This window comes from Solea senegalensis, linkage group LG12 (genome assembly GCF_019176455.1).
Source record: "Solea senegalensis isolate Sse05_10M linkage group LG12, IFAPA_SoseM_1, whole genome shotgun sequence".
Lineage (NCBI taxonomy): Eukaryota > Metazoa > Chordata > Actinopteri > Pleuronectiformes > Soleidae > Solea > Solea senegalensis.
Genome location: NC_058032.1, coordinates 19,685,843 through 19,701,019, shown reverse-complemented (window position 1 = coordinate 19,701,019; position 15,177 = coordinate 19,685,843). Strand labels below are relative to the sequence as shown.

Here is a 15,177-nt window from a genome sequence, read left to right as displayed (position 1 = left end):
CCATTGAAAAGCACCCCCTTGCTTCACTTTCAATAAATAGTTGATTGTGAAATGTAGGATGTTTTAGCTCTAATGGAATTAATTAAACTCAATGTATCTTTAAAATGCTAAATTAAGTCAAATTTGAAATTCATGAAAATCCTTCCCCAGGGAGTTCATATTTTTAACTTGAATGTACAAGACACTGATGTGTGTAAAGGCCATCATTGTAGCTGGACATGGGTAAACATTTCTATGTACATAAATTATACATTGCATTCACATCAATTAAAAAAAATGTTGTATTATGTTTCAGAATTGATGGTTTACTAGTTTACCAGTTAATCACTAGATCACCTTAGGAAGGGCTGCACAATATTAGGAAATAATGCAAAAACATGTAAATCATATCAATGTTGAATACTGGTCACAAAATCACTTTAAAAATGTGTATTAACATAATATTGTGCAATTTTATTGAATGCCATTCTTGTGACCTTGTCTTTATTTATTTATGCATCCATTTATGTATTGATTCATTAATATATAGCTGCTCTTATCATGACCTTTACATTGACAGTTATTATTTTACACTTGTAAACCTTCGTTCTCAATTGCTTTATTTATTTATTTTAATATTTTATAACCATTGTCACTGTACTCATATTCCTTACTACTTTTGTTTGTTTCTCGTCTATCATCTTGTGTAGCTGTTATTAATCAGGCACACTTTTTTTACAAGGTGCTTTATAAAGTTGTCATTAATAATATACAGTGAACAATAAGAGAATGATGATAATGCATTATTAAGGTGATAAGTGTAACATAAAGGTACAAAAATAAAATACAAAATTAAGAAAGAAAGATAAGAAATTTAATTCGTAATCTGCCCATATGGATTCTAAACCATGTCATTTGTGAACAATCTTTTCATCATCGGGTTTAGTGGTTCAATAACATATTTATATTTTGGACATTTATTTTACAACAAGGTTAATCCATCTTTACTTTTGAGAAACATTTATCTCCCTTTGAGACTCTGCAAATTGTGGGTGTGCAGTGCTGTGTCCACAGGAGAGACAGAGTACAACACGAGGGAGGGGCGGTAGAACATGCTACAAAAACACACCAAACTGAAATAAAAAACGGGTTCGTCCAAAGGAATGCTAGCGGAAACACCTAGCCTGTTGATATAAATGACTGTGTCAAAGTTTATCAGTGGTGCTTGTTAATTTAGCAGCAGGGGCGCTCAGCATGGCACTCACAGCAGGGGATGTTGCGCTGTTCTCAGAGTGGAAACTGTTCAGGTAGTCGTTTGCGAAACATGTCCCACACGTTGCAATGACAGTAAATCGTCTTTTTGAGCTGCCCTACTAGAAATATTAGTCTACATTCTATCAAGCCACACGGCTGATCGGGTGGCTAGCACTGATGCTAGCACTCATGTGGAGGATCAACACCCATATTAATACAGAGCATATGCTCATTTACTATTACTAATTTTACATAATATCCACTCTTACACTGCCAGCACAGCCATCAGGAACAAGGGTTAAGTGTCTTGACACATCAGCTTGAAAACAAGCAGAGCCAGGAATCAAACCCACATCCTAAATGCGACTCGATCTACCACTGAGCTGCTGACACTACAAAAGTGAGAAAGCTCTGGATGTCACATGACTTTGTTTGAGTATGCCACATGCGACTGAAATGCTCTCTCACGTAGTGGTGACTGAAAATATACTCTAGACTACATTGATTATATAGTATAGTAGTTTCAATAGCACTAGTAATAATTTACTTTATTGTATGTTTGTATGCTGCCCTTTATAGTTGTGTTTTTGGTAACCCTTCCTTTTACGGTCCGGTAATTACCAGGTAAGTACCTGGTAATAAGATGTATTTACTAAGTAATAACAGTGTAATTAAATGTAATTACATTGTAATTACCAAGTACTTACCAGGTAATTACCCAGTATTTACAAGATATTTTTCTGACTACGACCAGACATTTACCCAATAATTACCTGGTAGATATATATGTATATTTAGATGTATATTGTAGATTTTAAACCCATAGTTAAAAATATTTACCTGATATTTATCTGGTAAATACCAACAAGTTACCTGGTATTTTCCCGACAACTACCACGTATTTACCCAAAAATTACCTGGTAGATATCCTGCAATTGCATATTGTAGACTATAAACCCGCTGAATCTGTCTATATGTGACTTTGTTAGGGTGATAATAACTTACCTGGTATTTACCTGGTAATTACCAGGTATTTACTCAAAAATGATCACATATTTACCTGTAGTTATCTGATAATTACCTGGTAAATACCAACTAGTTACCTAGTATTTACTAGATATATACTGCAAACTACCATGTATTTCTCCAGGAATTATGATATTATTATTGATTATGTATTACCAATGAACCTGTGTGGTGACAGTGAGGGTAGTAATGACTCTGGTATTTACCTGGTAATTACCCAGAATTAACCTGATAACTTGCAACTATTTACTAAGTAATTACTTTCTAATTACCCAGTAGTTACAATTTACCCAATAACCCCTATGTATTTATGCTGATATTAACTGGTATTTACCCAGTAATTACAAATGTGTAACATGTACATTCCAAAACATTATCAGGTAAAACCTTGTGAATTACCCTGTAAGGAAGGTGGAACTGTACTGTAAAAGGAAGCGTGGTTTGTTTCCATGGTATTACCATGTACTTTCCTGGTAACTGTAGATTATAATCCTCTACCGCCCATCAGGGTGTGCAGTTTTGAACATGGTACCTGGCAAAAACTCCCATATTTCCCTGATAATTATCAGGTAAATATTGGGGTGATATTGGAGTTTTACAGAGTAGTTATCCCGTAAGGAAGGTGGAACTGTACTGTAAAAGGAAGCGTGGTTTGTTTCCATGGTATTACCATGTACCCTCCTGGTAACTGTAGATTATAATCCTCTACCACCCATCAGGGTGTGTAGTTTTGAACATGGTACCTGGCAAAAACTCATATATTTCCCTGATAATTATCAGGTAAATATTGGGGTGATATTAGAGTTTTACAGAGTAGTTACCCTGTAAGAAAGGTGGAATTGTACTGTAAAAGGAAGCGTGGTTTGTTTCAATGATATTACCATGTACTTTCCTGGCAATTAGTAGTGGTGTTACAGATACGGTAGTTTTTACTGTGTCAGTGTTACCTGGCAATAATTCATACTTCCCCAGTGATTACCAGGTATTTACCCAGTATTTAGTAGATTTTTGCCCAGTAATAAGGAACTTGTTCCACATAGATTCCAAAACATTATCAAGTGAAACCTTGCAAGTTACCCAGTAATTAAGGTGTAACTGTACTGTAAAAGTAAGCCTTGTTTGTTCCTGTACAATTACCATGTTCTTACAATATCCTTTGGAATAAATCTGCTTTTTGAAAATGTTCTGCAATCTTACCAGGAAAGTCTACAATTTATAAAGTAAGTGGAAGCTGTACAATAAAAGAAAGCCTTTGAGCCTTTGCACCATAAAGAATACAAATTTCCCCGCAGGATCAATAAAGTAAACTTAACTAGTGTTTTATTCAATCAGAAAACGATGACAACAGAGGTGAACACAACGCAGTACAGTACTTCATCACTGGTTACACTTTGTAAAATGCTCTTATGTCTTTAAATAAGCGTCCAAGAATGCCCTCCCTATGCTCTTTCCCGAGCCAGTGGTTCCACTCAATGAACCTTAAGTTCATCTTCAAGGCCTTCTCTGTCAGGTTCCCCCTGTACCTGTAGATGTCCTCCTTATAAGTCCGCCACGCCCGTTCAATGTGCTGCGTATGGGCACCAGTCCCAGGGTGGACAAAATACCTCTGGTGATTTACCTGGTAGTGTATGTAGCCGTCATGGGACAACCGGTTGTAGGAACGCCAGCAATCACTAATGATTTCACTTCCAGGTCTAACATATTTTCTAATGATTGGGAGCAATGTCCTCCTGGATCGAGTTTCAACCAGTTTTAAAACAGGGCGTCTACGGGACCGCCTGACTTCCATCATCCCAAAGACCCACGAGCGACGTCGCCAGGTCTTTCCAAATCGTCCAAGTCCATACTGAAAATAAACAAAATGTCATGCTTAAAGGCAGTCCAACTTAAATGCATCATTTGAGAATGTTAAAGTCGCAATCACTTTGGTGCTTGTTGATCAACCTCCATGATCATGTTAATACTGCCTGGCATATGACCAATTCATAGGGCTAGCTCAACACTTTTACTTTTTAATAAAAACATATATCTAGTAAGATTTTTCCATGTAGACGCCATTTGGCATAGGCATTTGGATCAGGGTTCCCACACCTACATCAATTTCAAGGACCTTTCAAGGACTTTCAAGGGCCTTTTCTCCAAATTCACTACCCCCGCATGGCATATTCTGAGACATAGATAAGGTAAAGGTAAGATGGAATGTACAATGGAATGTACATTACATTACATTACATGTCATTTAGCAGACGCTTTTATCCAAAGCGACTTACAAAAGTGCATTTAAATATTTGGGTACAAATAAGAGCTAGAAGTAAGTAAGAGCTTCAAGTAGAACAAACTATGAAGTGCTAGTCATAAGTGCGATGTACAAGTTTTTTTTTGTTTTTTGTTGTACAATGAAATTGCGAGGATCAAGGCAGTATAGAAATTTTGTGGTCAGTGGTCAAAAAAACCTTCCAAGAAATCCCAGAATGCCCATAAAGTAAAGATCATCATCCAGGGACAACATTTTTTATTTTCATTAAAATAATTAATTTCCATCTCTAACACACACTCAGCACCTGCAAGTTGTTTTCCAGAAGAAAACACTAAAGACCAGGCTTGCACAAAAAACACTGTTGTTCGTTTCAGCAACTTTATGCAGTAATTAATGTTTTTTGACATGCTACCCAGGTTTTAGACAGTGGGTCCAAGAGTTATCTCCTAAATGTATATATATTTTATATTTCCTCACGACGTATTAATTTTGCAAGATCTCGTCCCACCCCTAAGTTGAACCTTTTATAGATTGTAGATGTTTTTGAGTGGACTATCCCTTTCATTTCTTTAAAATCTATTGTCCTTGTTTAAACAGCTACTGCACCGTACAACACAAAACAGAAATTGACATTTTATGAACAAAATATAAGCTTACCTTTCTTTTGTGTCTGAACTTGCTCTCATCTATCGCTACGAAAGCTCTTCTCCCTCCAATTCGCATTTCCCTTCTTCTCTCCAGTCGTCTGACTGCTGCACAGCAAATTTCACGTAGAAGTGTAGTCACCCTAGTCAGTGATTTGCTGCTCCCACATACTCCATCCTCTAGCATATCCACATGTCTTCTCCTCAAACCCTGTGACAAACTGACCCAAATAAAGAGGACAACTACATATTAGCAACAAGGATGGGAGAGTTTTGGAGTCAGGGAGGGGTAATTACAGTTTTATTGGTGCCTCAGATGTTGGGATGGATGAACATGTGTGATTTCTTGTATTTTTTGATTGACTATGCAATATGTGTGTATGCATTTGGCTATTTATATTAAAACACACTGTGTACATGTGGTATCTGCATGTACAGTATCAGGTCAGCCTGATTGGAATAGATTAAAGATAAAATGAAATTGACTAAGATGAAAAAAAAAAACCAATGTTGATTTAATCAGCTCTCACTGGGCTTTATTATTATGTAACAAAACACATGTATGCATCTTGAGAGAGAGCATAAGACATAAATGTTTAACTTGTCAAAATATGTAGTGTTACATCATGCCTACAAAGCCATTTAAATAAAAGTGAGAGGGAGAGACAGAGCAACCAACCTGTGCATAATTTTCATCCATGATGATAATGACATGTGAGACCGGGAGAATATTGAGCCATCTCTGATGGACCTTGTGATATTCCTGCCCCTGTGAAAGGATTTTCTGCAGCTCCTGTAACATAACATAAATGACCACAATTGAAACAAGACCCAGGCTTTTTGTGCTAAATTTTTTGCATTGTGTTGTTTTTTAATTGTGTTGTACTTTTTTTTTGCTATTCTTTTGACTTGTGATATTTAGCAACTTTTTGGGTTAAGTCAGAAAGCAATCTAGAGCAGAGGCTTTCAAAGTGGGTATTTTGCAAAGATTTTGCAAAAAGGTCTAAACATTTTCCTAACCTTAACGGGACCAGTATACAGGGCCTCAAGTGCCAAAGAGGTTAACATGAATTGTTAAACTATATTTGCTGTACTATTCTTGCAGTCTTGTTAAAAATGTATTCCAATCATTCCTTCAACATAGCAAGTATGCACTGTAAAGATAGTTAGAAGAAGTAACATACATTATGATTAACATTAGATTGTCAATATGGTCATTTTTAGGGGGGAAATACATGTAACTTGCCATTGACTTCAATGTATAATAATAATAATAACAATAATAGTAATAATAATAATAACAATAATATTAATAATACTAATAATAATGTGTGGCAATGATGCTCATCCCTTACCATCGATAGCCGTCCTTGGTCGTGTTCGTTCTTTTGAATTTCATTTTGTTGTTGCAAACAGGGCATCTTTTTTTCTTTGCCAATAGCCTCTCCTCCTGGAGCCATCCTATCAACTGTTTACGTCCTTGCGCTGTCCTCTCATGTAATCTTCTTATCAAAGTCATATTACGCTTTCCAGAGTAGTCTGTCTCAAACTGCACAGGCTAGCATCTCCGAGGAAATTGCGCTTTTCGCGGGCATTCAACGGAGCATACGTAATGACGCATGATACGTAGCACTCGGAATAACGCGAGGAGGCAGGGGGAGAAAAACTAGGATGCAAGTTGGAGTCGGACCACCACCCACGGATCTTCTGCAATACATCCACCTTGGTAAGAAAGACATGCGACCCCCTTTTTCTCCATTCCCTTGAACTTTTTGGATAAATTGGACTTCTTAGAGTCTTGATTAACTTTGTGAGGAAGAGAGAGAAAGACAGCGAGTGAGAGAGAGAGATTACGCGCGCTCTGCACCGCGTGTAGCAAAGACAGACAGAAAGTGGAAGAGAGAGCCGATGGTTTTCTGGTTGAAGGTGAGAAAGACACTCTCCAGACACAGACTCCACTCTCACATAATATTCTCAGTACATGTCAGGTGTCGTGTGTTCACGTTTAACACCGGAATTTGTCTGATGCGTCACACACATGGTCGAACCGTGTGAGTCCATACATTTGTATATGCTCCATTTATATTGTCCTGAGCTGTCAGTCTGTCTTTAGCTTCCCTACGTTTATCAGCTGTCTGTATTCACACTAGTTTATTAGCTGCTACATTACAAGCCACATGATCAGTGAAGTATTGACATGAAATCAAATGTTCAGGTGATGTTACCTGTGGTAAAATCACCTGTAATGAGATTCAATTCTGTGAAATGTAAACAATATAATAGCATCAGCTGCATCACTTTGAGAACTACCGTGATAGAACCCTATTATTTATGTATATTATTATATACTAGAGATACATTAAGCCTATGACTTCTCAGAGAGATTTTTTTTATCATAGCTGAGAATTTTCTATTCATACAGAAGATATATTAAATACACACATGCATTGTGAACTAGATTGTCTATTTTCACTACTACTTATAAGTGGCGTTTTTTTTGATGAAATTCTCTTGACAATGTTTACAAATGTTTTTTTACTTTCTGAAAAATGTTTCTTAATTTATTTTCTTTACCCCTTATAGTCATGCCGACCACACACAAAACCAAAAGAAAGCAGCACACCACACCAGAGGAGAACCCTGCAATGTTGTCTGACAATGGTGGTAAGATAAACCATTTTAAGTTTTCACCATAGCCAGTCTTAACCATAAACTAACGGCTTTTTATTCAATCTTTGTTGTACATACAGTGGTCTTGCATGGGGCCAGGCTGTCAGGAACTCTATTCTTAAAGACGAGCTAAACCCCCTAAATGATTTTTATCTTAATTTTAGTTCACATACCTGGGTATTCAGGGACCTACAAAGCTTAGAAGTGTAAATGAAATAGAATAGCTTATGACTGAACACAAATTTGGGAGTGAACACGGTGAAATAATATGATAATCTTAACATAATAAGTATTTAATATGTCTTTTTGCACTTTTTGTAGTTGAAGAGAGTCAACAAAATGCTCCAACAAAAGCACCAACAAAGGCACCTACCATGGCAAAGTTAAAGGATGACTTTCAAAAATTAAAAGGGGAGAACCAGCTACTGAAGGAAGAAATCCGTCTCTTGAAAGAGGAGAACCGATTGCTAAAAGAGCAGCGTGACTTCAACCGAGAGAAGGCTGTCCACACAGAGGTCGGCCACACAACATCAAAAGGTATCTATACTGTTCCCCCAGAAACCAACATGGTAGGCTGTAAATACAATCTAAAGGAGTCTTGATTAGTTAAAGGAACATCCAGCAATTGTTTCGTGTTAAAATAAGTTTTAAATGGCTCTATATTCTGACAGCAATCACTGAAAGAGTGTTTAGTCAGTGACTTGAAATCCCCAAACCCCCGCTGTCTGCTGTCTCTCTGGATGCAGGGCTGATGTATTTCTGCAACTGCAACCATTGTGGAACCAAGGTTGCCCACAATTTTTTTTTAGAATTACCTACGACCACTACAACAAAATCAGAAAAATATTTATTTTGATTATGGTGGGGTGACGTGATGTCACATTTTTAAGTACTGTACCCCAGCCCCCCTTATCTGTTTTCCCTGATTTTGTGATGCTGCTGTTCTTTTCATGTTATAAATGAAAATAATAATGATAATAAAGAGAACTCATACTCAAACTCATAGATTTGGTAACTTCTAACATTTTATTTTTCTAAATTTAAGGGCAACGCAAAATGAGAAATGGGGTTTCCTCTGACTCTTCTGACTCAGATGACCCCTATGAGGATCGGAAGAGGAAGTGTAAGAAGAAACACAAAAAACATGGGTCTTCAGACTCCTCTGATGATGACTGGAAGAAGAGCAAATCCAAAAAATCCTCATCATTTGGAAAGAGAGGTAACCCATCATCTGGAAAAAGATGGCTCACATTTCTGTTACTTCTGGAACAACGCACACACAAACAGCACTGTTGTTTACATTACAAGTCAGCAATATTATGCACCATTTATTCATTTATTTTTATTTTTTTTAAATGCCCCCACAATTGGGTAAATGCACCCCATTTTATACATTGAAGTGAAAAGTTTAATTTGTTATATTTATTTTGATTACATTACATTGAAGCTAGATGACCTGGTAGCTAATGGCTTTTTGCATAGACTCCTGTCACATGGTCCTAGCAAGGTCTACGGAAGATGTTCATGTTTGTGGAAGCATCTTTTATTGTGACACTGCAGTCACATTTCCATCATAATTTCAGTGTAGCGTGCTCATGTATTGATTTTTTTTTGATGTGGCATAATGCTAAGGTAACTCTCTCCCCTCAACCCAAACACAATCTTATAGGCTATATTTACCAGAGTCAAGGCTGGCCTTATTACGAAACAGCTCTTTAGACAGTATCCACAACTGTATCAATTTAAACATGGAGTGAAGAAGAGGAGTGCACTGCAGACACAAGATGACTGGTTTAACCCCTGATCTTCATGTCATGTCAGGATTATAAATAGATTTGGAATTATTACACAGTGTTAATCTGTATTTTCTTTTGATGATCTGTTTTGTAGTTCTGAGCCCAGAAGATGTTGTCCACCGCTACAAAGTGGTCCTAAAAGTCTTCAGGCGAAACCGCAGCATGACCAACACCTGTGAAGAACTCGGAGTGGACAGGAATACCATTGCAGGGACTGCGGTCATTGCAGATGTCATGATAGCCACAGAGGGCGCAGACTTTGGGGAGATGCCCCTCTTTAAAGAAAAACAGACTTTAGCGAACTACGCAAAATTATGCAAGGCATTTGTAGATGCCAATAAACCCCTGCAGGAAAAAATTGAAAAAATGAGGAAGGCCACAGAGTTGCTCCCTATCAAATACAAAATGCCAAAGTGAGGGATCAAGCTCTAAAATGCAGTACTTTCAATGTCATTAAAAAAAATTGCATTTATTTGAATGTATTACTGCACTGTCTTTTTGTTTTATCTGGTGGGGATTCAGCCAAATTTCTTGTATTTCTTTCTTTGCCCCTAGAGTTTGATATCGTTCAATAACCGCTGACTAGCCACTCACTGCCATTTCCACTAGGGTGTTGTCAGCCTTACTCGTTTTATTTTGTAGTAGGCGTTGTCAGTTTGCACTTTGGATCAGCAAAGTTTTATTTTGTTACGATTATTTCTACCTCTTCTGACCGGACACTTTTTTGTTGTTAAATTACATGCCCTACTTGTTTTGAAATATAAGTACACTTGAAAGCTATGCCACTGTTTTACACTTTAAGAGTATTGAAGTTCCTCTCTTCAAGTTCACTGTTTTGCAGATTAAGAGGATTAAAGTTAGTCTCTTTGACAGTTCACCTGTTTTTGCGTATTTGTCACAGGTTGTGTGAAGGAATGTAACAAAATGCATTGTATCTTTATGTAAAGGAAAGTACATGGTAATATCATTGAAACAAACCACGCTTCCTTTTACAGTACAATTCCACCTTTCTTACAGGGTAACTACTCTGTAAAACTCTAATATCACCCCAATATTTACCTGATAATTATCAGGGAAATATATGAGTTTTTGCCAGGTACCATGTTCAAAACTACACACCCTGATGGGTGGTAGAGGATTATAATCTACAGTTACCAGGAGGGTACATGGTAATACCATGGAAACAAACCACGCTTCCTTTTACAGTACAGTTCCACCTTCCTTACGGGATAACTACTCTGTAAAACTCCAATATCACCCCAATATTTACCTGATAATTATCAGGGAAATATGGGAGTTTTTGCCAGGTACCATGTTCAAAACTGCACACCCTGATGGGCGGTAGAGGATTATAATCTACAGTTACCAGGAAAGTACATGGTAATACCATGGAAACAAACCACGCTTCCTTTTACAGTACAGTTCCACCTTCCTTACAGGGTAATTCACAAGGTTTTACCTGATAATGTTTTGGAATGTACATGTTACACATTTGTAATTACTGGGTAAATACCAGTTAATATCAGCATAAATACATAGGGGTTATTGGGTAAATTGTAACTACTGGGTAATTAGAAAGTAATTACTTAGTAAATAGTTGCAAGTTATCAGGTTAATTCTGGGTAATTACCAGGTAAATACCAGAGTCATTACTACCCTCACTGTCACCACACAGGTTCATTGGTAATACATAATCAATAATAATATCATAATTCCTGGAGAAATACATGGTAGTTTGCAGTATATATCTAGTAAATACTAGGTAACTAGTTGGTATTTACCAGGTAATTATCAGATAACTACAGGTAAATATGTGATCATTTTTGAGTAAATACCTGGTAATTACCAGGTAAATACCAGGTAAGTTATTATCACCCTAACAAAGTCACATATAGACAGATTCAGCGGGTTTATAGTCTACAATATGCAATTGCAGGATATCTACCAGGTAATTTTTGGGTAAATACGTGGTAGTTGTCGGGAAAATACCAGGTAACTTGTTGGTATTTACCAGATAAATATCAGGTAAATATTTTTAACTATGGGTTTAAAATCTACAATATACATCTAAATATACATATATATCTACCAGGTAATTATTGGGTAAATGTCTGGTCGTAGTCAGAAAAATATCTTGTAAATACTGGGTAATTACCTGGTAAGTACTTGGTAATTACAATGTAATTACATTTAATTACACTGTTATTACTTAGTAAATACATCTTATTACCAGGTACTTACCTGGTAATTACCGGACCGTAAAAGGAAGGGTTACCGTGTTTTTTTTTATTTTAATTTTAATAGTTTATATTTAGATAATGTTTGTTATGCACCATAATGTTTGTTATGCACCATTATTCACCAACATTGCTTTTGTGTGCCTGTTGTGTCTCTCAATTTGACTTCGGATAAGATCAAATAAACACACCCCACACACCATGAACTGTCACACTATACCCAGCTCCTCTCTGACACAAACACAGCAGTGACACAGACTGTTCTGTCTGCAAGTGGCATTTCCGAACAAACCACAGACGCCCTAAGGAATCAATAACAGCTCAAATGATCCTCAGATACAGTGGACAATGCCACATTCCAGCATGTACACAGTCTGTGACTGAATAACGCCAACATGGTGAAATATGAACACCACAGACGCTGACTCAGAGATTAATATCTACTGAGATGCCCCCAATCCCAATCCGTAGTAGACTCATAACAAAGTAATTGGACAGTCACACCAAGAGAAGCACATCACTGTCTCTGTTCTGTAACAATTGTTGAATCCAATAATCCATGTAATATACAAATCCCTCCACCTCTGCCCTTTGCACAAGCTGTCACTTATTGATTGGCTCACTCAGGTCACACTTTTCACACCAAATTCATCCATAACGTTGCATAAACGTAAATGTGTGTGTCAACTGGCTAAAATTGCCACAAATAAAGATACCTTGAACCTAATATGTTATGTTTTATTCTAATATGTTCTACCAACTTGTAAAGCTACAGTATATCTTAATTTGCATTTTATTTTTTTGTACATGTATATTTTCCCTTAGATTAATATCCCAGTTCTATCCCACTATTAGACCTAATCCTCACAATCATACACTGAAACTTTCCCTCTCCCCTCTCTCTGCATTTTGATCCGTATTATTTATGTTATATGGCATATAATGCATCTAACTGTACTAACCACGCCACAACCCACAAATTACCCTTAGTTCATGTCATCCTGTGTCAGAATTAGGGCTGCAAAGGGTCAAAAAGTCCTGTAAATTTTTACTTTCAACTGTATTTGCATCAAATCTGATTCTTTTAGCCAATATAATGCTACAATATATTATTTAGTAATTATTTATTTTATGATACTAATCTTCAATAAACTTTTCCCAAATGCCGTAGGAAACTATGGTGACCCAGACAGACCAGAAAGGCTGCTGTAGTGATGTGGTGGTGCAAAATCCATCAATCAAGCACCTACCCTAAAGTACATATAAAATACTTATTCTATGGCTGCAAAAGCCAAATGACTTTACGCTAATAATAATATTATTATGGGTAGAATATTCAAGTTTTGCTAAAATCTCCCTCTGAAATGTTACGCACTGAACATTTACATTCAGAACATAGGTGAGGGTTTAAGTCAGATGAAATAATTTACAGACAAAGACAATTACTATTATGAGAAACAATACAAATTGCAGCACAAATAAATTTCATATTTTTTTCCACATCCATTTATAACTATTCTTATTGACCCCATCGTAATAAGAGGCAATTTCAAAACAATTATTCACATAAATAATATTGCAACATCACCATACCTGGTCATACACATACGCAAATCATGTTGATTCAAATGTTGTTCTCACCAATCTGGCCACACACTGACAAACTTCAAACAGTTCAGACACATAAATACACCCACATACTGTAAGCTTATGTTATGTAACAGGTACATGGAACAGAAGCAGTCTGCATAAACCTCAGATTTAACACATCCCTGGTGGAAAAACACAGACTGACAGTTATACGAATCTGGGCATCATTCACAGAAATGAATGAGTCCCCAGAGTCATTACCAACTCTACTGCAGGAGATTGCCATTTTCCATTTTCGAAAGAGGCTGAGCTGAAATTGGAAAACATCTTAAAAAACTATTTATGCAACTATCCCATGTGTCACACATACTGATTTATGACAGTATAAATTCAATTCTTGGTACACAGACTCTGGCAAAATCAACCATGACAACAAATGTGGTAAAACTTAAATTTTTTTTACTGGAAAGCCTTGTGTCCATGTGGGCCTCATAAGGGTTATATTCTGGCTGACGATATGGGTCACAGGTGGGTTTGTCTGTTGTTTCCACAGCATGGCCTTGCCCACTTAGTAACCTTTTGCACACTAAGCACTAAGTGGGTACTAAGTGGGCATATCATGCTAGTTCCATATTGTTTAACATGGGTCACAGGGGGCCGCCATGGAAACCACAGACAAAGACATCAACAACTATCACCGCAGCAGTATGGAACGTGAATGTTTATACTGAAACTCTACTGATACAGAAAATGTGCGCACTAATCCTATGCCACTGCACTCGTTCTTGCCACTTTCCATCGTTGTATATTGTAATCTTTATAAACATCTTCATTTTCATGGTCACAAGAACTTTTGACCACAAAAACAGAAGCCTTGGAGATTAACCTGGCCACAGCAACACGGTGGCAATGAAAAGAGTGTGACTCCAACTCTGAATAGACACTGTCTCAACAATAACACATCCAGATTAAACCGGTTTTAATCAGAGGTTGACATTCATCCAGAAACACATGCAGGCTGTTTAATTTAGCTCTATTCATCACTGCAGACAGACAGAGGCCTTCATCAGCTTGCTCCATACAGCAGCTCGCTGTTACAGGATCAACTAGAAATTTCCCTCTACCACAGTAGAATGATTTGACTTTGGGGAATCATTCATTGACTCGGTGGAGATTCTATACACCTCACCTTCAGCCACAGTGATCACCAATGTTCCAATATCACATAGATTTTGCACTCTGAGTCAAGGACACCCTCCATCTGCTCCTCCAACAACAACATTCCTTTCTTGTTTACCTTTTTTTCATTGTCAGCAAAACCTTGGCACCAGAACATATAGGTACAGAAAAGGAATACATAAAAAAAAATCTCAGTGGCAATACACAATATTGCTGTTTTCACTAAACACTACACAACCTATGCCACTACCCACAGATCAGATTTTTATAGCAGGGGAACTTCAACAAACCTATTATGTGGATTTTTGTTTTACTTCATAACCAAATAAGGTATATTTTACATCAAGTACAAAACATAAAATATAAATGCTGTATCATTGTGTTGCCTATATTTCTCCAAAAGTTCTGAGCTGGACTGATGAGAAAAGAGAGACTTCAGTCCAGAACTCCAGATCACAAGGAGGCCTCTAAGCTCCACATATTTACCGTTACTTGCTTCCGATATTTGTTCAAATGGATTCATAGTATATGGCATACAGTTAGAT

The 15,177-nt window shown here is 37.0% G+C and overlaps 2 protein-coding genes across 2 annotated transcripts; one reads left to right on the top strand and one right to left on the bottom strand.

Moving 5' to 3' along the window:
- Positions 1-3,587: 3,587 nt before the first annotated feature.
- Positions 3,588-6,560, bottom strand: LOC122778248. Its single transcript, XM_044039911.1, has 4 exons — positions 6,516-6,560; positions 5,840-5,953; positions 5,174-5,381; positions 3,588-4,105 (listed from the first exon to the last, which is right to left on the bottom strand). Exons 1-4 carry the CDS (start codon positions 6,557-6,559, stop codon positions 3,644-3,646), a joined length of 828 nt encoding a protein of 275 aa, XP_043895846.1. The 5' UTR covers position 6,560; the 3' UTR covers positions 3,588-3,643.
- On the top strand, positions 6,550-10,501 carry LOC122778670. Its single transcript, XM_044040741.1, has 5 exons — positions 6,550-6,886; positions 7,744-7,824; positions 8,152-8,367; positions 8,876-9,049; positions 9,721-10,501. The coding sequence occupies exons 1-5, from the start codon at positions 6,832-6,834 to the stop codon at positions 10,041-10,043; spliced, it is 849 nt and encodes a 282-aa protein (XP_043896676.1). The 5' UTR covers positions 6,550-6,831; the 3' UTR covers positions 10,044-10,501.
- Positions 10,502-15,177: the final 4,676 nt, after the last annotated feature.